At 36.7% G+C, this 27,347-nt stretch overlaps 1 protein-coding gene across 1 annotated transcript in view; it reads right to left on the bottom strand.

Moving 5' to 3' along the window:
* Window positions 1–10,632: 10,632 nt before the first annotated feature.
* The window catches only part of LOC124367556, a 42,672-nt gene continuing 25,957 nt past the window's right edge, over window positions 10,633–27,347 (bottom strand). The window contains exons 6-7 of the mRNA XM_046824489.1: window positions 15,352–15,574; window positions 10,633–11,350 (exon numbers count right to left, since the gene is read on the bottom strand). Of these exons, the coding sequence (XP_046680445.1) occupies window positions 11,271–11,350; window positions 15,352–15,574 (303 nt within the window). The 3' untranslated portion in view covers window positions 10,633–11,270. The remainder of the gene's footprint in view (window positions 11,351–15,351; window positions 15,575–27,347) is intronic.

Below are 27,347 nucleotides of genomic sequence, written 5' to 3'. Positions count from 1 at the left end.
CCTGAGCCACATGTATGCTGCCATTTGGAAATATTGGTTTATGTACAATTTCTGAACGGTCTTTGCAAATTATGTCCTTTGAATATCTTTACTAAACATTATATAAGGTATCACCCCACACGCTTACTAATAAAAATCTTTACTGAAAAGTCGATTTTTATACAAAATATTTCGCTTTATTCTTCGTCATAAACCGCAACCCTTCCTGAATACATAATTCGCTTAGACCCTCACTAGTCACTTAGATTTTCTTTCACACCCCATGTGGATGCTCACTTCGGACATCAACCCAGGCCGAGCTTTATTGTTATTAATCGATAAAAGTCCTTAAGCAGTTCTGCCACTCGGCAAGAAACTGGACCAAGTTTCGGTAAATATGCTCTGTGGAAGGATCTGAATCCATAATTATTGACTGAATGAAATGCTGTAATTTTTGTTTTCTCTAGTCTATCACAACAGCCTGGTAAGTTTATAAATTGGCTCAACCTAAATAATTTATTAGATAATTATCTAATATTTACTTTACATCTTACATATTAGTTTTGTGAGTAAACAATAGTATAGTATAACGAGTATTATTTATTACCACAAAACAAACAACTAGCAAAGCAGCGTTTATTTACTCCAGTGCCGCTATCGGCCCATCAGCTGTCCGGGGATAAGCTGGCCAATCAGGGACCGCCAAGTAATCGCCAGTGGAGTGTTTTGCCGTCTGTTGGGCAATGACGTCATAGCGACAACTGCTAACTGCAAGGGATCAGTTTGGTGTTTGTTAAGACGATGGATGTTAAGGCGGTATTGTGTCGCCATTCATGTTCAAACAAGCTGGTGTGCAAACTTGTTGTAACACTACATAGGTTGGACGTTTCACAAACAAGACAGTAAAGAGATGGTTTTTAAGTTGTATTTAGTATTACCGATTTATTTCCGAATTTTTTTTATATCTTGCCATCAGTCTATGCTTTTTACTCTTAATATAATTTATATATGCTAAAACTCATCATATATATATATATATATATAATATATAATATATATATATATATATATATATATATATATATATATATATCCATATTTGGTGGTTTACGAATACATATGTACTTTGTGTAATCAATACTAATAAAACTCATAGGATTGGTACTCGAAGTTCGAAGGCTTATTAATGCGATAACAACTCATTAACGTTTCCTAACAGTCAAGAAACTTTTAGAATGGTTTCAGATCTCAATGGTAATATAATTTGCTTATTATAGTAAAAAGTAACTTAAATTATTGAATCAAACAAATTTTTAACTTCACATAAAATACTACTCACATGTCTTCTGAATAGCAATGAAGTTGTTACTCAGGTTTCACATTCACACTAATTATAAACATCTTACCATAACTTCTTATCCTACGTATTTTATCTTAAAACTACTTTTAATAATACAAGTTATTAAAAGACGTATATTAAGTGTCTTTATAAAGATCATCAAGGCACCACACTTTAATTGCATTAAACACTGAATGACTCCTGTATATTACATTAAGTCTATTCATTCATAATAATTCAAACTTTTTTACACTTGAAAAATGTACTATTAAAGTTAATCTCAATAAATTTAAATGGAAATATACTCACATATACTCCCCAAAGGAGGCTACAAACCTGGCATTAAAATGAAATTTATTTAGAACCTCATAATTGTGTCAGGACCTACTAGTTCTGATTTTAAAATTTAACAATATTTTATAAGACCAAAATGACTATACCTATATTTTTCTTAAATTGAAATCAAAGGCGATCAAACAGGCTTCAAAGTAGAGCCTAGATCTTTGTTCACTTAAACATATCTTCGGCAATTTAACTTATCTAGACATGAAAGTACTAAGGTGGTGTACGAAGAGAGAGGGAAGTGGTAGTCCACTCCTTTTGGTTGATTATGATGTTTGAGTGATTGTTACGTTTGTTACTTTTAATTGGTTTAAGAGTCACAATTTTGTCACTCATTTACATCATCTGGTTTTTTAAAACTAGATAAATTAATTTTTACCTAAATAATTCACATTCAGTTTAAGTGTCAGATACTTTTTACCGCTCATATTAAAAATTACTAAAAATTGTGAAACCAATTTTGTAAACAGATTTTTACATTTTAAAAAGTTATAATGTATTTTTTATGCCGTTTGATACCACAGAAATATAAGTGGACAAAATTGTATGATGCAAACTACGTTAAATCTAAAATTATGAACTTATGGTGTTGTGAAAACTGAAATGCTACATTTAGTACTTAAGATACGAGTATATATAAAGGAAAAACAATAATTTGGAAGGATTTAACCTTCCCATGGTGGTAAAGTGGTAGATCTAGTTAATTTCTAGTTAAGAATCTATTATTCTATTTTAAAAACGTAAAATAAATATGTTTTACAAAGTAATTATTTGGAAGGAGACGGGATTTTTCGGAATATTGATCAGTGATAGAAAAGAATCAGTAGTATAAGTTTCGAGATCTGCAATCCGATCTTTTCCCTAGATGTATTCAGATTTCAGATCTCGAAACGTGTGTTACTGAATCTTTGATCACTTTGAAAACGCTTGGAAAAAAAATTATGTTTCTTCAAATAAAGTAATTAAGACCTAAAAAATATTTTATGAAGCCTGGACAGAAAATTGCATATTGCCTGGTTATGGTATGAAAGATAATATGTTCACACAAGTCTACAAAGTTCTTTGCCTTCTCTTAATAAAAATTTAAAAGAATCAACTTTTTTCATCGCGATTATTCCAGAGGTAGTCTAGAGAATTTAGCCTTTGTAAAAGTCACCCCTTTTGACAACGTAATCACCATCAGGGCAGAAACTGAGAAACGTTGATGAATGAGACTCCAAATGAAGAACTTGATGAGAAAACACAAAAACTAGTATGCTTCGACAGCTTCTTTATTTTAATATCCCGTTTAATGAACAAAGATAGGGACTGATGAATTATCAAGCTTCTCTTTCGATCGCCCTACAGTGAGCAAGGAAATATAATGTCTTTGTGACATATTTTGATGATTGCACGTTAAGTTCGGTTGTCTGAAAAGAGCTGATTTTATTGGTAGCTACGACTTTATTAATTGTGTATTTGTATCTGTGTCACAATATCTTATTAGTTTCTTACGGAGATTACAATAATTTTAGTTAAGTAAAATTATTTAACTAACATTTTAAACGCGCCTAATTAGGGAGTACAACATTTATACCTGGGGAAATGTGTAATAATGATTGAGACCTTATGTAATTGTTTGATTGTATTAATTTAAATATATTTAATTTCTTACTAACGATTTATAAAATGCAATGCATTATCGTTCACAAGATATTAGATGGAGAATAATATTTTGTAAGTTAAGTTAGCTAATCCTTATCCACAGACTTTTAAAAAAGCTGTTTAATATACAATAAAAAGACTAGTTTAAAATAAAAAACTAAATTTTCTAACTAATTTTTCAAACTAAAATGAAATAATTAATACAATACAAATAACAATTGGGAACAATCTTTCCTAGAGAAGGACACTTTATAGGGCCAAATGTCATTTTTTGGAGTTTAAATTCGTCCGTTAACCGTTCTCTGTTCCATAACTTAAAAATACAAATTTAATTTAATTTTAGTGTTTTGATATTTACCGCTTTTATAAATTCAAATTATTGTTTATCCTATACTCAGCTTAAATGGAAAAAAGGACAAAGTAGTGCTAACTTCGCCGGGATAAATAAAGAATTTTTAATTTCATTAATCATCACTCCTCGCTCACATATTAAAAAAATTCTAATCACTTCTTCAACGCCATCATAATTAACGCTATTAAGGCTCAAGCGATTCACTAATCAAACCATTCGTAACGGGAAACATGATTGGGATTTGAGGAATGGCTACTCTCTAGCAGAACCTATGATTATGAATCATTCTGGGTAGAACCCAATTTAGTGCAGAATTGTGGAGGGCTCCTGATATCTTAAAGGAAATGATATCATCTGGTTAATATTTTTATTTGTTCACTTAGGAAGAGTAGGTAATGAAAAGCATTTGAACTTAGTCGTAAAAATACGCTTCAAAAATCATATGATGTTCAGTATGGTTGAGTTTGGTGGTAAAATCTGCCTTCTCTCAAGATCCCGTTTAAGAGGATAGCGGGCATGCCACATTGAAAGAAAGACTACCGATGTTTCAGCCTCCTCTAATCAAAACAGGTACGGACAGATATTACCACCTGTTGACACTAAGAGAACTCAGCCAACTGAACAATTATACCCCTCACAGTAAACTAGACCTTCTGTTACCTCGATATTTGCAAGTAGTGATGTCACGCTTCTAGACATCCATGAGTTGACCTGGATGAAACTGATCTCTTTTTGCTGTACCCAATGCAATGTATAAGTCACCCAGAAGTGAACCCTCCTGCATTACTTGTTAATATGAAATTGTATATCCCAAATTTACTCCTGAATCGAACTCTAGTACATGCCGATTGTATTCATTCCTCCGAAATAAAAACCATATGTGCTTCTCTTGGTTTCGCATCAGTTGAGAACACTAGCTTGAAGTCGGGTTGTCCCATATTCATAACAGCAAAGACAAATTCTTTACCTGCAAGATAAGTGGTGAACTGTACACTTCGATGCTCCAAAGATGAATATGGATGGTTAAGAAGGTTAACAAGACCTTGGACATTTGCCATCTTTACATTTTCCAAAAATATACATCTACGTTTCGAGGTTGGACTTGAATCTTTGTTGAGAGTTTAAGTATGGGGATACACCTCAACCTCTATGTTGTGTACAAACTTACGCTTTGGGGTGTGAGATTGTTTGGCCTTTTAAACTTTTTCTGCTGTTCCCAATCCATACTCCTCTACCTTTACAACATATAAAGACGGCAAAATGTCAGTAATTTCCTTTGGCTGAGCATTCTTTAGAATTCCTAACGAAATATTATCGTTAGTTCGTTAAAATTCAGATCAACTGCCGCCCGACAAAAGTTTGTAATACTGGGTGATCCACGAAGATATGCAGTAACTGCCGGAGGTAATTCTAAATGTAAAAATAATGAGAAAAGTTTACATACATATAAGTCTGGAAATGCTTCATTTTAGTTACAGCTAGTGAAAGATTTCGTCCAGAATGTAATCACTTTGTAAAACGAGGTCTTCCTGGAATTATTGTACGGTATATTAAGGGTTCAATAGTTTCGTATGGGTTTTTACCTGATAAATTGAATAAAATAGCTCGAAGAACTGTAAGTTGCGTTGTATTGGAGGACACCGATATCAAATGCAAAATATGGAATGGGAAAACACGTTTTCATTTTTTAGAAACAGTATTTCACGAGGAAACAATTCAAAATCTTTGATAAAACTTGTGGAAAATGTTGTTCTGAGTTCATTCTAAGTTCATTATACCCGTATACCTATAACGTCAATAATATTACATATACTATTTGTTAAGTATTTTTGCGTTAAATAACTTGTTTTTTATTGCCTAATATGAAAAGGCTACTTTTATTGAACAATAATTATGTATATATTTTTTGGGCAATTTATACTCTATATTCGCCTTTATTTTACTAAACTGTATATACTGCATTAATTCTATATCTCTTTCTGCGGTTTAGTGCCTAAAATACCATTCCTTACTGGATTAAAATATTCACGTACAGTGACAGACCAATGAACCATTGTTTCACGAATCAGCTGTTTACTGTACACTCACCAACCAATCACAACGGTTGACTTATCAATTGCCCACCTTGCAAGCGACTGCACGCTTGCTCAGTGTACGCTCAGTCCCGCCTGGGGCACTTATATAGCACTCTAGCCACTGCTGACCATACTTACTCAACACGTGACTTTATGCCCCATGTGTTACTCTCTCACTTAAATATTAGTTTATCTCTATTTGTTGTACATTTACATTAAAGTCAGTGCTCTGGATTGGCAATCTCTACCAGAACGTCTCTATTCCCGGACACCCGCGTCTACCGTGCTCTACAGGACTGGCCACAGTGTTATGAACTATTCGTTTGCGGTCGTATTGTGCGTGAGTGAATCCGTGAAGGACATCTTCCGTCTTCACGCCTGCCTACAAGACAGCAGCCTATTTCCACACTTCCTCATCACAACCTGGCCCTCAACAACAGCAGACTACGGTTACCCCTCATGAAAACAAAGGTAACTGTTTATTTTCTGCACTTTATTTGAATATGCACTGTTCATAAACTCATTATGTGTAACCTGGTGAACTTTTGTTAAAATCAGTGTGTTCAGCGTCTTCACTGCCTAGTGTGAAGTGGTCCTTCTTAATCGAGCCTCTAAAATCTTATTTCACGGTTCTCATAACCAAAATCCATTCTTTTCACTATTGTATCCAAAGCGTATAACTGAAGTTTGAATTACACGTTTCTCCTAAAGGCATGTACTTTAAAAGAGTGGTCAGAAATGAATATTATTGGTTAGATATTTTGCTTAATAATGCATTGAATATGAGATAAGTGTAATGGGTTATATACTTTTACAGTTTCTTCCATGAAATATTTGGAGAAAGAGAATGATAAAATTGAAATTTATGAAACACACCCTTATTTGATGTTATTGGTTGGGAATTAGCGAGCTAATCACTCGAAATACAATTACATTTCTGTATATTTGTCTGTCTGTCCGCACGATATCTTGTAAAGGAACTAACCTATAGATTTGAAACCTTGCAGACAATCTCAGCAAAACTTCTTATACGACACGTGTTTTTGCATACTCTTATCTGGTTACATATTTCCAAAGGATGTGTGAAGATTTTCAACAGTTCATAAGTTAAGGTTGAGAGTAGGGCTTTCAGTACACCAAATTAATTATATATATATATATATATATATATATATATATATATATATATATATATATATATTTAACTTTTCCAAATTTCCATCTGTGCCATTAATGATATATCAGCTGGGTTTTTGAATGTTTTAGTTGCGGTATTTACATTTTTGTTATTTTATTTGTTGTGTTACCTGTTTTCTTCATATTTATATTATGCTTAATGAAGATGTGGGTATTAAATCCCACGAAATATATAGAAGCATTATAATCTTAGTTTTTTCATTTCAATAAGTGAAATAGTATATATATATATATATATATATATATATATATATATATATATATATATATATATTTTTATATATATATATAAAACGATATAAGATGAAATGATTAATGTTCTTGGCTTCAATGGACTACTTTCGAAGAATTCATAAATATACAGCTACAATTTTTAAACTGTAATTAGGTTTATGAATTGAAACAGCGTTAATGTGGAATGCGTTAGAATTCATTAACAAGAATGTGCAATAAAGAGTTATTGAATTTATTAATGGATTTCTTACACTCAGCAGTTAATTAAAATTCAAATCATAACCTAACGTAAGTAATATTGATACTAATAATTTGCTAAACATCTTCTGTAGAATTTCACAAAAGTAAAATAAACATTTATCTATTATAACGGAGTTAATATTTGTTATAAATTAGGTAACAAAATATCACATCGATTTTAATAAATCACGTATTGTGGTAATAAATAAATAAATAATAATAAAAAGTAATAAATACAAAATTGTGGTAATTATGGCATTTGCAATCAGTGCTATAACAAGATAATAATACGACATATGGCGGTCATTCCTTATATAAAAACCTATTACGCTTTACAAAACCTTAAAAAAGGTTTGACAAATAACATACTTTTTAATAAGTAAAAATATCTTTGTTTTGGTCATGAAATAATGTCAATAACCATATCATTCAATCAATTCACTGATAAAATACATATATACGTTAGTTTCAAAATTTGACTTTCAGCCTCAAGGACTTTTTATACCTAAACTTTGCCATCTTTGTGACTGATAAATCACTCAATGCAACAACCCCACTCACTTGTGAGTGTGAGTAAACCAGAAGTCATCACTTTACTTGCAAACCACGTCGGATTTACATAACTGTTCAAAAAGTCCATTATAGTGTTTAGTCCATTCAAAGTGTACATTATGTATTGAAATTGTGTACTATTAATTGTAAAGCGTCTTAAAATATGAAAAGATAGTCTTTTTGACATAAATTTACATAGTACACAGAGAGGAACTGACTGCAGAAGATGCTAAAGGTAATCTAATGGTTTTGAATTTGGAGCTGGAATTTGGAGTCCTTCTAGTCCTAACGACCCGCTTTTTACACCGCCCTTTACTAAAGTTATAACGTTAAAACGTAATAGGCGTTGCAAAACATTGTGGATAAAGACTTAAGATAAAGATCTTATGAATAAAGACTTTGATCTTTATCAAAGAAGGGATCATTGTAAAATATGAATAATTAGGATGAAATTTAATGTAATGGTTGATGACACCTAGGTGTGATCCAGAAGACCATTGGGGTGGTATAAGAAAATTAAACAAAGGAAAGGATGGGTTGTTCAAAAATCAAGTTTTGTTTAATTTAATAAATAAGTAGCTGGATTTATATCTCAACCACTATATAATTTCGAAAATTCATGGAAGAATAAATTTCCAAATGTGTTATCGGCTCATATTAAAAACATTGATTAGTTTTAATACAAATATTTAGTATAGCATGAGACTTTATATTATGTATGTAATCTCTGATCAAGGTTGGAGTTCAAAGGAGTCCATTGTGCATCATGTAAGGGATATGAAATAATTAGAAAATCAAAATTCATGACTAAAGAGAAACCACTTTCCCACCGTAGGAAAGTAAGTATAGGAATACAAACCATACTACGAAGCGTGCCGACTGTCTAGTCACACAGTGGTATCCGGTGAGCGGATACCGACTTCCGCTTCCATGCAGCTGCTAGGCAACAGAAAGTGATCATCATTTTAACAGTTCCCACCAAGCATGCTGATACCTAAATATTGGTATTCACCAATCATCAGCAGAGATTCGCAATGGGCGAGGTCCAGGAAACGATGGGGGATGCTCCAAAACACAAAGCTGGAGAGAGGAGAGACCAGTCAGCCAGAGCCCTCTATAGTTCACATTAGACGCGCGAGTAAACGAAATAACGGGTGTTTGAGGGAGTGTGATTTAAGTGTGGGAAAAAAATACTTTAGGCGTAAGAGTGTCTTGTGTTAGTGTATAGTAATTATGTAAGTTAAGAAATTTTGTAACTAAATATAAATAAAATAACATTAGTTGATATCAGAGTTTAATCAATTAATAGTAATACGTTTTATGTCAATTTCATAAGTACTTATATTTAAAGCAACAAATTTAAAGATTATTTACACAGATTATTACGTAAGTTAAAATGTAATTGTTTACATATTTAAAGAGAAAATCTATTCTTGCGTGCTTTGATCATTGTTATTGTTTGAAATATTTAAAGAGAGAGATTTCTCTAATTTCAACGCACGCCAAATATACGTTATGCTTTATGTGCATATGGAACTTATCTGAAATATAAAACAATTGAAAGATAACATTTAAGTAAAAATTTTTTTGTCGTTAAAAATCTAAATGGTTATTATAAACGATTATTACAATTAGTTCAAGATCAGTACGAAATTTATATGTGTAATAGGATACTCCTGATCTTAAATAATGATCTTAAGAAAGAAATTATTTTTTTGAAATAAAATTAAAATATGTGAAACTTCATGTGAGTGTGTTGAATTGCCGATCGAACCTACTAATAAATTCTTTGACACTATAACCAAGCAGATATATATGGTTCATAATCTAACTTTACCGGGTTAATTCACTCCAGTCTCTAATACCACCACAACCTTACAACCGCAAAATCTAGATCATAACTCTTTATTTGACTTTCGATGGCATACACTGAAAATGACTATTTTAGTCCAATTTTGTATTTAGATTAAATTTATAATTTACATGTTTTAATTTTATTACTATAGAATTTGTCTCTCTTGTATTACTACTTCTTTTAACCGTTAACTTGAACCTACTGAGAATAGTCCTGCTTCAGAAGGTCCAAGGTCAGCAGAGCCCTCACTTTTCAGATGGAAACTATAGAATTCTATCTCTAAGTTTATAACCAACTCTAGAAGGATAATAAAATTTCGGACATTTTCCATCCTTATTTGTTGCAAAATAGAGCAATACGTTTCGAATATTGAAATCCGTGCTCTTCTACGAGTGTTGAAATTTCCTAAGGTATAAAAAATATAAAAAACTTTTAAATAATAAATATGTGGTGTTGAACTCAAGTTTCACAAAGTAAAATTTGACAGCAGAATAAGTTAAAAAATTAAGAATATATCTCAAACTCCAAGGCGATGGATCAAATCACTTTACAAAACAAGCAAACAATACATAAACACACGCGCGCGCTGCGTATATTGGAGAGGGTGATAGGCTTTCAAAAACTGTCTATTATGTAAATTATATTCACTGTTATCATTCTTGTGGCATGATAACTTTTCTCTGCACACATAATATACATAGCCATTATCTTATGCACTAATTATTTTGAGGCACAAAAAATTTTAATATTTAATAGTAAATATTTATTATATTGACAAATATATAAAGAAATGACACAGGTTTAATAATAATTTTACTAATACTGCAAATAAAATATATACGTATATTTGTATATTTTAATATTATATTTTAAAGGTAAAAGTAACAAATTACAAGTACTTGTCTTTTTATCATTACTAAAAAATTAAGCGGTGTTTATTCATATTTTTAAATTTACTCCACTTTCTTTCAAAAACTTTTATGAACAAAAACGGAACCTTATTCAATTTAATGAGATAGACATGTTCTTAAGAAAAGCCAAAATTTAACTCCTTTTTGTCTATGGTATAGTAATAAATATGTAATTATTGGTTTGTTACGTAATCATTTTGAAAACGACCATGTAATAATGAATATAAATATTTCAATTTGATTTTACATTCAACATCAATTTGCATTTAATATTTTATATTTACCAAATAAAAACTAAATCACTAACTGGTATGTACGTATTGACAGCCATAAAATATTGATAGCAGTATAAATAACCAAAACTGTTTCATCATCGACTATATCAAATTTCAGACTTACATTATAGATTAAATTTTAAGTGACACTTTCGGCAAGTACATACATATAATATATTCTATAGTATCCACTCCATACACTAAAATCTGTTACATTATATCTATAGTGTGCTCGGAGCGAGGGCTATGTACACGGTCACTCATAGCCGGGACAATCACGACATCCTCGAGATGAGGAGAAACGGGAGAAAAATTAACTGCGGGGAGAAGGCGTGAAGTGGAGCCCAGCTGCGGACTGAAACAGAAACAACAAATTTATTTTAATTTCGCTTGTTTTGGGTATACACATTTCTAATAGATTAATTAAAAAATTAATGTTATTTAGATCAATACATTTCGTATATTGTACATTCAGAACAATTGTACAGTCCCTATACGGGATAATAAAGTATCCTGTTGACTTTTGGAGATCTCCCTCTGAACCTAAAGAGTTTTTGAAATGGACAAAGTAGATACTACGAAGAACCAGGTATCATGATCATTGCAGACCTCTAGCTTTATATATTAGTTAATATTTTATTACTTCCAAGCGTTTACATCTGTAAAATACTGCCTCTTTCATCGTTTTCACTATTCATAGACTGACTTCCTGGATCGGCTGTACAACTTGTTGCTTCTGGATTTTAAGACAGTAAAGATTTTTTCAAAAACTAATATTGTTTTCGCTTGAAAAGTATTATTATTCTGTAGATGAGTTCCTATTGGGAAGTACCGACGCGATTAATTAATTAGTGCTTTATGCTTAGTTGATATTATACGATAGTTGATATTATTTAACTTCGGTGTTAAATAGCCTAAATCTTGACTAATTTTATGGAACTAATCTTATTTACGAAAGACACAAAATATTCTGTTATAATGTTGTAAACATCCATCTAATAATGATATCAATAAGACCTTTTGGCTCACTGGCAACAAGTTTCAGGTAATTCTAAAAACTTGTATTTATGTCAAGCACTGAAAAAACTAATCCATTCAAGCCACTGATTTCAATTAAATAAAGCCTGAAATATCTAAGACCAGGCCTCTGACAGCTTCCAGCGTCTGGATGCATTTGAACTCTGGACGCTACCAGTCTATGAGAGTTCTCAGCCTCAAGGATCTCCAAGGCCCTGGCAGGTTCCGACCTCTGGCAGGTTGCTGCCTATAGAATATTCCGGTCTCTGGAAGTTTACGGCCTGTGGCAGATTCCGGGCCCTGGCAGGTTCCAACCTCTGGTAGTTTACGGCTTGTGATACGTTCCTGCCTGTGGCAGTTTACGGTCTCTGGCAGATTCAGGGCCCTGGCAGGTTCCAAACTCTGGTAGTTTACGGCTTGTGATACGTTCCTGCCTGTGGCAGTTTACGGTCTCTGGCAGATTCAGGGCCCTGGCAGGTTCCAACCTCTGGTAGTTTACGGCTTGTGATACGTTCCTGCCTGTGGCAGTTTACGGTCTCTGGCAGATTCCGGGCCCTGGCAGGTTCCAACCTCTGGTAGTTTACGGCCTCTGTGGCAGATTCTGGCAGATTCAGGGCCCTGGCAGGTTCCAACCTCTGGTAGTTTACGGCTTGTGATACGTTCCTGACTGTGGCAGTTTACGGTCTCTGGCAGATTCAGGGCCCTGGCAGGTTCCAACCTCTGGCAGTTTACGGCCTGTGGCAGATTCCGGGCCCTGGCAGGTTCCAACCTCTGGCAGTTTACGGCCTGTGGCAGATTCCGGGCCCTGGCAGGTTCCAACCTCTGGTAGTTTACGGCTTGTGATACGTTCCTGCCTGTGGCAGTTTACGGTCTCTGGCAGATTCCGGGCCCTGGCAGGTTCCAACCTCTGGTAGTTTACGGCTTGTGATACGTTCCTGCCTGTGGCAGTTTACGGTCTCTGGCAATTTCCTGCTTCTGGCAGGTTCTAGCCTCTGGTAGTTTACGCCATGTGCTACGTTCTGGCCTCTGGGAGGTTCCGGTTTAAGTTAGTCTCTGTATTTAATTTTTCAGATATATTAAACTCATTAAAAATACCCTACTATGTCAGTGAGAAACATTCCAACACAATCCAAAATATTTACTATTGAAACTCCAGCTATTAAATCGAGCTGCATGAAAAGAAGAAAATAAAAAATCGAAAAAATAATAGGAGTGAAAGGCATACATACTGCATTCCTATTCGATAAAAAATAATAGAAACGATTTCTCTTAGACAAACTCAATGAGCTATTGTATGTTTGTATGATATCTAAAAATTAGAAATCCTATATGACTTTTATCCTGGTTAATTAAAAACCTGTATAAATAACTCTGTTGCTTTGATTGTTAAGTATGATTACGTTTCAGACCAACCACCAAAGTCCGTAACCTCAATATTTAATTTTATATTATATAGATTATGAGGTTGAACAAGCAAAAAAGAGGACTGGTCATAGAATCAGGGTTAATTTCCCCAATCAATATGTTTATTATTGCGATTTATTTTTAATCAACAAATTTGACAAAGTGGCTATGAGAAAGTAATGGAAAAAGATTTTCCGGACATTTGCCATCTTTAATTGACCTAAATATTCAGTAACACTACGTTTCTAGATCTGCAATCTGATCTTTTCTTCAGGTAAATATAACCTTATCACTTTCTTCAGGAACTTGAAAGTGATATAATTAATCCCCCTCAAATAATCCTATGATTATTTCTAAATGTTAAATTGAAACAATATACGCATAAAAACATTAAAGCTCCTTACGTACATTTTATGAAGGTCCTCATAGTGAAATAAACATCAGCTGGTGGTGGGCAATAACAGTATAACAGCCTATCCATTAAGTGTGATTAGTCTAATATGACACATTATCCTCTAAATCTGCGATGTCCCGCCCCTTCCATGTAAACCGGTGTTTATGTGGCACGCGATGCCCGGGCTGCTATGTCGGCTTGGGGCATTCATCCACTACTAGGCCCGGTCTCTGTAACATGTCTATGGACTGACACAATGCCAGGGATTTCTTAAAAATGAAATGGTCTTAAAAACAGTTATTAAATGCGAATATTTACATTTGCTACTGCTTTATGAAGACTTTACGAGCCCATATATCGTAATAATTTTAAGTTTATTTAGTTTATTAAGTTATTAAGTTTATTTAAGTTTTAAATAATAAAACTTTGAGTAACCCAATGAAACCTTTTGAAAGTGGCCGTACCATTGATACTTCTAAAACACACTAAAGTACGGAATTGTTTAAGAACGAATTGCAGTTTTCCTGAAAAATATAAATTCCTGAAATCTTTAAATTACATACTATTCCAATTACAATTTAAATATTGTTGGATTTCAAAAATGAAAAAGCATATTTACGAACCCAGTTTCCAACTGTGACAACGGTGGATATGGAGCAGTGATACATAAATAAGGGGACACAGGGGACCCAAGAGTCTCTGAGATGTAAGCTCACAGGTTTGATGTTATTTTAGATGCCGAATGTTTCTACGAGGTAGAAAGTGATCCAATGGAGCTGGTACAGGATGGGAGTGGGTAGTACAGGGGCGGTAGAACGAAACAGCTTGCACCAATAATTAATGTTTCTTAACTATAAATTTGACTTTTAACAGAAAATGCATTATGAAACTAAAAAAAATAATCGCCATTTATACGTATTTTAAATACTCATATTTAGTTAAAAGTACATTTTGGTGGTGATTTGAAACAAATATCCACAACAAATATAACGTCCTTAGACGTTAATAGCTAAAATTAGTGCTGTCAAAGATCTATTTATTTGATTGTTATTTTCTTCCCCAAGTAACGGCCTTATATAATTGAAAAACGTCTCATCACATTTTTAAATATTTTTTTTTTACTTTAAATTTCATTCCAACATCCAAGATTCGTAGAATTCGGTATAGAGGAATTAAGTCCTTTAGATATATTACTGTCAGGACTTATTATGAAAATGTCTAACTATATGCGTTTATTTATTTATGACACAATTAAATAAACCTTCTGAGAGGGATATCTTTTGAAGACCATCACTTATCTAATAAATCTACAAACCCCTAGCAAACATTTATATTAGTTTTGCCAGTAATGATGCTTTAATATTGCAGGAAAATACAGGAGAAGACAAAGGCACAACTGTTACTAGATTAAGTTTGATTCAGAATTTACTGAAAAATCATAAGCGCATTGGAATTGCAATACGAATAATTTAGATGACTGTTTGTAAATTAAATATTTTAATACGTTTGTAATGTAAGAAGTGAGAACACAGTTGACGCACCTAACAGCATAGCCTCCCTGTTGACTAGAAGGGGTGTCTCCACTACACTTTCCATGTCGCCTTGCCACAATACGGGTGAGACGCAGGCCACACATCTCAGCTTCATGTTACCGCCGTGGAAGTGATGGGGTGTGGCAGGTAAGCGCAGTCCCAGGGACGTGGTCACCAGACCGTGGGGGTGGACCACTGGAGGATGAACCACCAGGTGATTCTGGCTAGTCACCTGCAACGTATCCATACTTATTTTGATCATTTGGAGTGTAAGCACAGTTCCAGATATGTGATATCCAGACCGTGGGGTGGACCACTGGAGGATGAACCACCAGATGATTCTGGCTAGTCACCTGCAACGTATCCATACTTATTTTGATCATTTGGAGTGTAAGCACAGTTCCAGATATGTGATATCCAGACCGTGGGGTGGACCAGTGGAGGATGAACCACCAGATGATTCTGGCTAGTCACCTGCAACGTAGCCATACTTATTTTGATCATTTGGAGTGTAAGCACAGTTCCAGATATGTGATATCCAGACCGTGGGGTGGACCAGTGGAGGATGAACCACCAGATGATTCTGGCTAGTCACCTGCAACGTATCCATACTTATTTTGATCATTTGGAGTGTAAGCACAGTTCCAGATATGTAATATCCAGACCGTGGGGTGGACCAGTGGAGGATGAACCACCAGATGATTCTGGCTAGTCACCTGCAACGTATCCATACTTATTTTGATCATTTGGAGTGTAAGCACAGTTCCAGATATGTGATATCCAGACCGTGGGGTGGACCACTGGAGGATGAACCACCAGATGATTCTGGCTAGTCACCTGCAACGTAGCCATACTTATTTTGATCATTTGGAGAGTAAGCACAGTTCCAGATATGTGATATCCACAACGTAGGTGGTCCTCCACTGGAGGATGAACCACCAACTTATTCTGGCTAGTCACCTACAACATTATAATCTTTTACATCTATGGTGGATATGCAAAATTCAGAAGGTAAGCAATTAACTTAAGGTTTGCTATTGAAATCAGATTATTTTAAAGTTTAAATGAATTTGCCATCGCTATATGTTTTAAACGATTTTAAGATTAACGAAGTGAAATGTCTTAAATCCTATTATTCCTTTATGACATTAATTATATCAGAGATTGTCTTCTATCAGTCATCACAAAATTCTAACCTATATATATATATATATATATATATATATATATATATATATATATATATATGTGTGTGTTTAAATATAGTTCTTTACATAAAGACTCTTTTGATCTTGATTTTCTACGCTGATGCTGCAAGAAATTGAAATTATATTTCTTCAAAGATCTGAGAGCGAAGAAATTCAGTGTTTTGAATCTAGTTATAGTAATATAATTAGTTTACTGTAACTATACAGTTGTAAAGCTACATCAAAAATTCCAAGAATCTCTCAATTGTAATTTGAAGTCACACTTTGAATCAGCTGTAGAATAAATTATAATAAGGAAAAAGTACAAAGGCTGTCACAAAACTGACCGACAGAAGTGTACTTCTTATAACTGGCTGTTAAAACATATCTTGAAAAAGTACCTTTGCTAATTATTAAATGGTTATTTTTTATATTTTAAAATAATATTAGATACTAAAAGAGTTGTATTTCTATTATTCTATACATATTTTTTCATATTTCCTATACTAAAATCATCACTGACTTCTAAATATCAAAGTAATAAATATTTATACATTTTCATTACTATTCTTTATATTAGTTTCTATAATTTTGTTAGTATTTTTTCACTACAGTCTTGTAATTCCGAACTTTATTTTCGTTGTCCATGTATTCTAATAATTAAATTATGGATTTATGACAACTGAAATAATAAATAAAAATTCTGGAATAAAATCTTATAAACAAATCATGTATTGTTGTTCCATGTTCCATGCCATCATCAATCATCCACAAAATGTCGTAATATTGTAATCGTATGCAACACGCTTAGTAGTAATCGGTTATTCCAAGTAAATATTAGAATAAAATACTTTGGCTTACGTGGCCGGAACTACGTCTAAGTCATTGGGTTCACATCGCGTAAAAACTTTACTGGCACGATTAGATTCTCGAAATATTTTATCTCGATGTGAGGATCTATTTCTAACCGACTAATGTTCAACCAAAACTGGAAGAACCAGTAATTAAAATTCGCTTATTAAACTGTCTACCAATAACACATATCCACCAGTTGCAGGGTGGATTCGCTTAAGCTTAACTATTTTAACTGCGCTACTGTGTGACGGCCCAATAAGAAAGCCCCTGGACCATTTGACACTGTGAGGTTAATATTATTATTGGACCAGTGAAGTACTACAGTATTTATATTGTTGTAGTACTACCAACCAACGATTCTTCATTGTTCCTAACAGTAAAATGTAAGTACTATTACTTACAAAATATCTACCGTCACCTAAATTATTAAAAGGAAATAAGGAACAGTGATTATTATATATTTATTTAGTAAGATCTAAGTCCAAGTAATAGTTGCTCGGAATATTCTAGTTGATCAACTGAGTTGTTAAGCGGAAGTAGCCCGATACCCGTGCAGCTTTAGCTGCAGCTGGCTGAGGAATTTGCTGATTCTGCTGACTCCAGCCTGTGTCTGGCCAAGTTGTGTCGTTTCTTAGACTCTGTTACGCCCAAGTAAATCGTTTGGAGCAGCACCGTACGGAGTCTAGTCCGCCATTTTAAAAAAAATTTGTAGCGAAAAAGTATGTGCGTGGAGTGAGTTGATCGCCGGTACTCGCACGTAACGCGTCGCTCCGTGTTTTGCCCTTCCCTCTAAAATCTTAAATTTGTAACCTACTGTTTCGCTGATGAGTGATTAATATATTTTAAAAATTACAGGTTTAGGGAATGTGAATAGTATTGTAATAATTATTAATGTGAAAGGTTAAATTAAAATCAGATTTTTGCGGCCAACAGTTTTCTGATTATCTAATTCCCAAGTCCCGTCTCGTCCGTTACAAGTGGTGTCAGGTGTGGGGTGCGGTTCAAAAGTCCGTGATTAAATTGTTTCCACGTTCACGTTTCTGCGAGTCCTACGGAGTTTGAGAAACCCTGTGGAGATGGGACTGCGGATCATCAGCGATTCCAGTAAGTAAAAATAATCTATTACGCTTAACCTAAGCTAGCAATAATAATCAGCTAACAGATTAATTAATAGTTCTTCTTCTATTAAAAATTTATTTTTGTATATTTTTAGAGGAAGGGCACAAATATTAATCAATTAGTTGAAATTTGAACATAATCTGGTAATATATTATCAATTTAAATTAAAGGCATATTTGGAAGACGTATTTAAATTTAATAGTGATGCATTGATCTAGGCATCAGTTTCAGGCTATCATAAAGGCAGTGAAGCCTAACAGTCCACGTTAACTGCTACTTATTCTTAGTTAACAGTATTCTAATTATAACTTAAACCTGTTTAACATACAATAGAAGCTTTTAAAACTAAACCTAGTATTAGTATAAACTAATATTAGAATAACCATACCTAGTGTGTTAAAGTGCGTTGGAAGCCCGTCTGGGCGTCATTGAAAATGGCTGATAATTAATTATAATTGATTGATTGAATTTAATGTCAAATTAAAATAAATAGAATAATAATAACTTGAGACATCGACTCTGAAAAATATAGAGTCGCATTGTGGCTAATTTTCCATGTCAGGTCAAAAGACGCCAGCGCATTTGACATACTATAAAAATTAACTAATTATTGATTATTTATTTATTATTATTGATTGATAGTATGAACTTACAACATAAGTAGTAGCATCAAAGCAAAATTAGAATTGAACGGTTACCGATTCAATAAGTGATAACTAGCTATTCTATGATAATTTCGGGATTTAATTCGATATTTTGAGCTAAGGACTTAGTCGAAATTTTTGGACTTTACTGATTACGGTAGGGTGCCTATGGCGGTGTGAGGAATAGCTTAGTGACTAATTCAATAATTAAAACTTGTTATTGACTAAAAAGTTTTATTCATAAATCAGGAACTAAATTTATCGACTTTTAAATTAAAAATATTAAACGCTACGTGGACTTAGGCGTATAACTGTGATGATTAGTTAGACAATTTGAAGAGATATTGCGTGAGGGTATGATTTAATGACGAGTAATTAAAAAAAAAATTAATTGATTAATTGAACGTGGACAATTTTTGAAATTATTTGAAGAGTTGAGTTAGTGTATGGAATTTTCATTTCCCCTTTGGAATTTAGTATTGGCATACACTATGAACGCGTATCTCTTGAAAAAGGAAGAGAATCAATATGAATTGAAAATCCGAGGACAGCCTAACTTTCCGGTACGGCTGAGGATTTAAGAAAACGGCTGACGAAGTGTGTTAAGGCAGGTAACGCCTATTGATCAGGCTGTCTTAGCTTCCTTAAATGTAGATGAGGAACTGGAGGCCTGTGAAGATAAATATAAGTCATTGGCTGCCTCCGCGAATGAATATGAGGGGGGACTATACAGACACTGAAGGTCAGCGTCTTCAAGCCAGGATGTGGCATAACTATTTAAGGGCGGGACGTATACCAATAGGCGCATTGGGTGACAAAAGTATCGCAAAACGTCATGAGGTGTTAATGGATAAGACCCAAAGAACTGTGTGACGCGGCCGAAGCCAAGAAAGACGCGGCAAACGCCGAAGCTGAAAATTCAGCAGCCGAGCAGACCCCGCGGCCCAAAAATGCGGATGTGCACTCGCCTCCAGAGGCAAACAAGCCACATCACTGTCGGTGCACTTGCTCGACAAATAGATTCAACCATCGCGATCACACCGCAACAAAATTTTAACTTAACGTCATCCGCACATAGTAAGAGAGTGCCTGTGTATAAATGGGGCTTACAATTTGACGGCCAATCACAGAGCGTAGGGGCGTTTCTGCAGAGAGCAGAAGAACTGCGCAGAGCTCGAGGGGTCACCCACAACAACCGAACTGTTTGATTCGGCAGTGGATTTGTTCACTGGACCTGCCCTAACGTGGTATCGATCCACGATAGGCCGTCTCAAGAAACTGGGAACAGCTGTGTAGGGATATGGAACTGGTCTTCCAACATCCTGACCATGACATATACCTACAGCAAGAGATATTCAATCGAGTTCAAGCCGAAACGGAACCCCATTGACTTATTTATCGCTGCGATGGAGGGGTTGTACAGTCGCCTGTCAACACCCGTAGTGGAAGAAGTAAAGCTTAGGCAAATATTGCATAACTTACATCCCCAGCTGCAAGACCGGCTTGCTCTTTTTGATGTTACCCTCTCTTTGAACAACTGAGAGTGATGGGTAGAAAGGCAGAAGCGGGACGCTTGAGGTCCGTCACCACGCGTGCGGTAACATCTAACGTGGGTGTACTCGAGCCAGACTTAGCATATCCTCCTCCTCCTCGCGGGCCCGACTCGGGGCAATGCCGTCCCACGCCTGAACGCAAGGTGTTCCAGGCAGCCAATACCTCAGATATTACATGTTTTAATTGTCATATGAAAGGCCACATCTCTCGGGACTGCAGGAATAAAAGAGAGGACCGCTCTAGTCCGAATAACGTGCTGGCGTTTGCAACAAGGCAGGCCACATACAGAAAGATTGTAGAGTTCGACTAGACTCTAAAAGACCTCATTTCGGGAAACGGGAGCGGGGTAAGTGGATCCACCGACACGAAAGCCCCGGAAATTAAAGGAAGCTGTTTCGCAGCTACCTACTAAGGTGAACTAAATATGTGTAGAACTGTAAGAAAAGAACTGCAAGAGAAGCAGGTCAGGACCGTCCCCGAGATTCGAGATGTGGTAGATGAACTTGTAGCCATCGGTAAGATAGAAGATGCAGAGGGAAAAGGTCCTAATTGACACTGGAGCGCAGGTTTTCCCTCGTAAAAAGAGGAGCCTCATCCGCTGAGCTCACCAAACCAGACGTAATTTTGAAAGGTATTTCTGGTAGGACATTGAAAACTTACGGGCGACAAGAGTTGACTTTAAAAATGAAACCGGGCGTTGAAGTGGTAGGAAATTTTGTGGTTGGGAACCTCCCTAAGGGATACCTAGCCGTACTTGGTTGCGATATTTTTGGGCAAAGGAAACGGAGAAATAAATGTTGAACATGGTCTACTTCGGTTGTATGGTGGAGACATTTGGTTAAATCGGATAAAGAAAGGGGAGGCCGTGCCGGATCCTAACCGTCCCTCAGCTAGCTGTGCACCTCCAAAACAGCAACGTTATGTGTACTGCTGTAGCGATGTGAAAATTCCGCCCCCGGTGTGAAAAGATTATCCAAGTGAAGACTAACCGATGTGCCACCGGTTCCGACGACTTAGAAGGAAAGGACGTTGTGATTGAACCCCCTGACTTTATCATGCACGGTGTTTATCTTGCTCGAAACCCTGACAAAGGTAAAAGGAAACCGCTGTTGGGTCAAGACCGTAAAACGCAAGTGCTGAGGAGTTTAACTCTACCCAAGAACTTGAAGTTAGGAACGCTCGACAGAGATTTCAACCCAGTGGAAGGAGGAAATCCTGTGCGACAAAAACTACTAGTTTTAGCAGACAGTCATGGTCGTGGACTCCAGGAAATACTATCCGAAAAGACTACCTAGAAATTTTGATGTAGAAGTCTTTTTCATGCCCAATGTGAAAACTAAAACAAGTAAACCTCGAAATTTGGTAGTACTATTGATACATTGACCGAGAACGGACACGGTGATCTTGATAGGGGGAACAAACGATGTTGACAAGTGTGCGCCTTACCCGTTAACCCTGAAACAAGCATTTGAAAATTTTTCCGGTGAAGTGGAAAGCGAGAGTAACTGTTCTGTCGATATTTGACCGCTATGATCAAGACCTCAAATCCGAACTTGGAGAGATGCCAACGGAATTCTTAAATCCATCATTCAAAATTTAGCTAAAAATAGAGATAAAATTCAACAGGGTAGGATTGAATTTCTAGACCTCAAAGGAAAATTGAGCCATAACATGTACACAAAGCACGGGTTGCAATCTGAACCAACAGGGTAAAGTGAAATTGGCCACTGTTGTGCGCGACATAGCACTTTCATAGCTACAAAAGGCCACAGGCAAGAGTAGGCATGGTGAGTCGTTCTGACGAGTCCGACTTAGAGGCGTGCTTGGACGAGAAGCTTAGGCATCTGCCAAGTCCACGAGCGAGACCTTGTGAAGTCACTCTCATGGGATTCAAAATGTTCTTGCTCACAGTGAAGACCAACCTCTGGGTTGTACTTCGGCAGTGACACATGTCATACGAACCGGGAATGCAGCCCCTATTTACAAAAAAGCGTATCGCGTACCATACCATCAGAAGGCCACACTTGACGAATTAGTTAAAGATTCAACTAAACAAAGGTATCATTGTTCCTAGTCAGAGCGAGTGGGCATCGCCTGTAGTACTTGTGCCTAAGAAATCTCCCGACGGTACCCCTAAATTAAGGTTTTGTGTCGACTACAGAGGACTTAATGCGGTGACCACCCCTGACAAGTGTACCCCCTCCCGAACATCACAGAAACACTTGACTCACTTGGCGGGTGCCAGATGTTCACGACGTTAGATCTCCGGTCTGGGTATCACCAGATTCGAGTTGACGAAGATAGCCGACCAAAAACAGCATTCAATGTCCCCGGCGGACATTATGAGTATCAGCGTATGCCATTTGGACTAAACACGGCTCCGGCCACTTTCCAAAGACTAATGGACTCAGTGTTAATGGGCTTGAAAGGTGTTAGAAATGCCTTGTCTACTTGGATGACATAATTTTTGTTTTCCAGGGACTTGCCTTCACACCTGGAAGCCCTTCGTGAAGTGCTATCGAAATTACAAAATGTGAACCTGACAGTACAACTTAGTAAATGTAATTTTGTGGTCAATGAAGTCAGCTATCTTGGTCCATGTAATCACTAAGAAAGGTGTTGAACCAGATCCTGGAAAGGTATCGGCTGTAAAGGGACTTCCCTGTGCCCACTACGGTGAAGGACGTGCGCTCTTTCCTAGGTTTGGCTGGCTATTATCGGCGTTTCATTGACGGTTTTGCCACCATTGGACGTCCACTATTCGAGTTGACCAAACAGGATAGCGAATTTTGTGTGGACACCAGAATGTCCAGGAGGCTTTTGATCTCTTAAAGACAAAACTAATATCTGCCCCTGTGTTGATATACCCCTGACTTTACCAAGCCGTTCCATATTAGCGACAGACGCGAGTAACTGTTGCCTTAGGAGCAGTCCTCTCACAGGAGATAGATGGCCGGGAACACCCCGTAGCGTACTGTTCTAGAACATTATTCCCAGCCGAGAAGAACTACTCGAACAACCGAGCGCGAATTACTTAGTCTAGTCTGGAAGTACAAAAATATTTCAGATGCTACTTGTTGGGGCGTCCTTTCAAAGTAATCACCGATCACTCCGCTCTAAAGTGGATGATGTCGCTGAAGACCCTAGCAGTAGGCTGATGAGATGGTCGTTGCGACTAGCTGAGTTTGATTTCACGGTAGAACATAAAGCCGGAAAAAAAACACACTAACGCGGATGGGCTAAGTCGCGCAGTGCGAGCGGTTTAAACAGGAAAGTGCTCCCTGTCGTTGACCTTGAGTTAATTAGAAACACGTCAACGCGAAGATCCCGTAGTTCAGGGTCTGAGACAAGCCAAGAACTTCCGGATGAGCCCGGAGAAGGTCCTGTACCGTTTGAGCTCGGGTGAAAAGAAAATTGTAGTACCAACTTCCTTAGTTCCAGGAGATAAATTAGGATCAATCATGATTTGCCCACAGCTGGACACGCCGCAGTGGCAAAAACACTAGACCGGGTGAAACAGAAGTTCTGGTGGAGAGGTATGGAAAGAGACGTTATGAATTACGTCAGGACATGTCGTAGCTGTAACCAACGAACGAATTACGGTAAAGCGAAAGCGCCCCTGGGTGACGTTCCTTCAACGAACCCCAGGAGCCCTTCGAAGTGATAGCGGCAGATATAGTTGGTCCTCTGCCCCATTAGCGAATCCCGCAACGTTTATATTCTCAGTGTTATGGATCACTTTTCCAGATACTGTGAGTTTGTTCCACTGCCAGATCAGACCACCGAAAGTGTTGCTCGAGCACTAGTGCAGAGGGTGATAACCAAGTTTGGCGTGCCAAAGGCCTTAGTTACCGATCAAGGAGCTAACTTTACATCCGGCTTAATTAAAGACTTATGCAAATTTCTGCACGTTCGAAAAATCCAAACTACTGGGTTTTCATCCTCAGAGTAATGGCAGACTGGAGCGGGTCCATTCCACTGTGATGAGAATGTTGAGTCATTTTGTTAACCGGAACCAGACCAATTGGGATGAATACTTGCCTTATGTCACCATGGCCTATAACTCCCAATCTCATGAGAGTACTGGGTATTCTCCGTATGAAGTTAATCTTTGGTCGGAAAATGGAGGTTCTATGGAAGCGGATCTGAAGATTACGGATGAGACAGATATATATGACAATCATATCGAAGCACTCCGGGAGAAACTAACAGGAAGCTTACAAGGAAACTGCAGTGCTTAAAGCCAGAGCCGAGGCCGTAATGAAAGTCAGTATGATAAGAAAGCTAAATCAACCGAATTCCGCGAAGGCAGTTTTGTATTATTGCATGTACCCAGTATAGGACGTCATCGTGTAAAGAAATTATCAAAACTATGGAAAGGACCATATCCCATAGTTAGAGTGGTATCACCTCTAAATGTTGTTCTTCGAATACGAAAGCGAGAGGTCGTCGTGCACGTGAACCGTATCAAAACCTTATAAGAACGTCCGCGTCCTTCGACCGCGCAGAAAGAAAAGCAAGACGAGAATAGTTCCAGTGACGAAGAGGTAGATGATAGTGGTCTGCAGAACTTAAACGGAGGTGTAAAGGGTGACGATGAAACCCAAGCCCCGGTAGCAGTAGCCGGGCCTGCAAGTATCGGACGCCCAAAACGGAGTAAAGAAAGAACCCGCGAGATGGGGTGACTTTGTTAGACTTTTGAAGAGCTTTGGAATAGTTGGGGAGTAGTGCTCGCTACATAGCCTGGGAAAAAGGTGGATATCGAATTTGATCGTGTCACATGAAATCATAGATGTTCTGTTGTAGGCCTTTTTAGGCGTTTTGTTTGATCCTGGAAGGTGTCCTCTGCTTCCACCAGGGTGTCATATTCGAGAAAGAAGGGGACGTTTTACTTACAGACAGCTACTGGACTGTGGTGCTCCAGTACAAACCTGACAGGAGTGGAAGAGGAAAACAGAAATCTAAGTATAATCTTGGTAAAGGTAAGAGGTCAGTATGATGAGTTTTTCCCAAAATCTTCTCTCGCAAAACAACAGCTTACATACTATAGTGCATGACCTTGAAACCAGTTTCAGATACGAATATCATGGACTACAAAAGATGGTGACCGACTACGTTGGCAAAACGAGTGACTTGGTCACTCTGCTGCCGCGTACCCCAAAAGAAGCGCGGTCTGTTTGATGCCGGTGGTCATGTACTAAAATTCTTGTTTTGGAACTGTAATCGATAGCGATTTGGAAGTTATGAATAGTAAGATAGATGAGGCCAATATAAGGAATGACGAAATGTATCACGACACGACAGATCAATTAACTGTCTTAGATAACATGCACTCAGAAATTTTAAACCATTCGAGGGTAATAAATAAAAAGATTTACATCTTGAAAGCGTATCACCAAGTGATGCATGACAACATGGCTCAAAACTCCAGAACAGAATCCGTTTTCTCAAGTTTGTTTAATACTCTTTTCCAATACTTAAATTAAGTTGTGCCTTGTCAGAAATTAAAGATGCCATTAACCTGCTGTACAAAGAATGAATCAACTTCACCAAGCTGTAGAGGACTTGGCTGCAAATAGGATGACTAGCAACCTATTACCCCCCTCATCAGTTCCTAGAGGTCCTGAAATCTGTAAAACAGGTTATACCACCACCTGCAAAATTATTCTTAGACGTTAAGTTAGAAAACCTCCATAGCTTCTATAAATTTGCAATAATCAAATCGTATGCTACGGAAACACAGCTTAGAGTACTCATTAAGCTCCCATTGAAAAATGATAACCAAGTGTATGAAGTTTTTCAATGTAATAACTTATCCTGTTTTTGACCCTTCTCTGAAAAGATGGGTGAAGTGGGAAGTAAGACGACCAAAATTAATAGTTAGCAAGGACAGACAAACCTATACCGTTTATTCATCTGACCATTACCGAAGTGAGTGTAGTTTCGGCCCTTTAACAGTGTGTCCTCTGTCGGAAGTATTATTTAATGTACACCAACGACCAATTGTCCAATTGAACTTTTGCTGAAAGAGAAAATTACGTTGTGCACTAGAAAGTTGATATCCGGCCTGAAATCCCCAGTCCTAATTAGAACTCCAACCCGAATTGGATCTATACTACCTCGGGTGAAGCCAAAGTAGTATTGAATTGCTTTAGACGGGATGCTGGTCTAAACGTTAGTACAAACCATTCTGAAAGGGGGTGGGTGAAATTCCGAATCGGGATCGATGTGACCTGATTGCAGACGGGTACAGGATGCCTGCCCGATTTCTTCGGCAGCTTCCTGGCACTCGAGCGGTTTTGGAAAGATAACTTTTCCTGAGTAGATGGGATATATAGTAAAGAAGAAACCGAACTGTTGAATCAGGACGTGAATGATACTTTGAAAGGTCCTCCAAGCCTTGGATGACCAATTTTGGCACTCTAAGCGTAAAGGAGTATTCTTTAGAGAGTTACTTTCCAGCACCTCAGAGTCAATCGTTTTAAGCATCGTATAGTTAAGCAGGTCATATTGAGTGGATCTACGATTACTGTGTTATTAATTGTTGTTTTTTTATCTGTTTGAGATATCGAGTACGAGTTGCCAATCTGCTCCGTGCCAGCCTGAGAGGTAGCCGACGGCACCCCGAAGCTACCCGGACCGATGC

The sequence above is a fragment of the Homalodisca vitripennis genome, chromosome 8 (assembly GCF_021130785.1).
Source record: "Homalodisca vitripennis isolate AUS2020 chromosome 8, UT_GWSS_2.1, whole genome shotgun sequence".
Classification (NCBI taxonomy): domain Eukaryota; kingdom Metazoa; phylum Arthropoda; class Insecta; order Hemiptera; family Cicadellidae; genus Homalodisca; species Homalodisca vitripennis.
The sequence above is the reverse complement of the archived record's forward strand: the minus strand, read 5'-3'. Positions and strand labels throughout refer to the sequence as shown.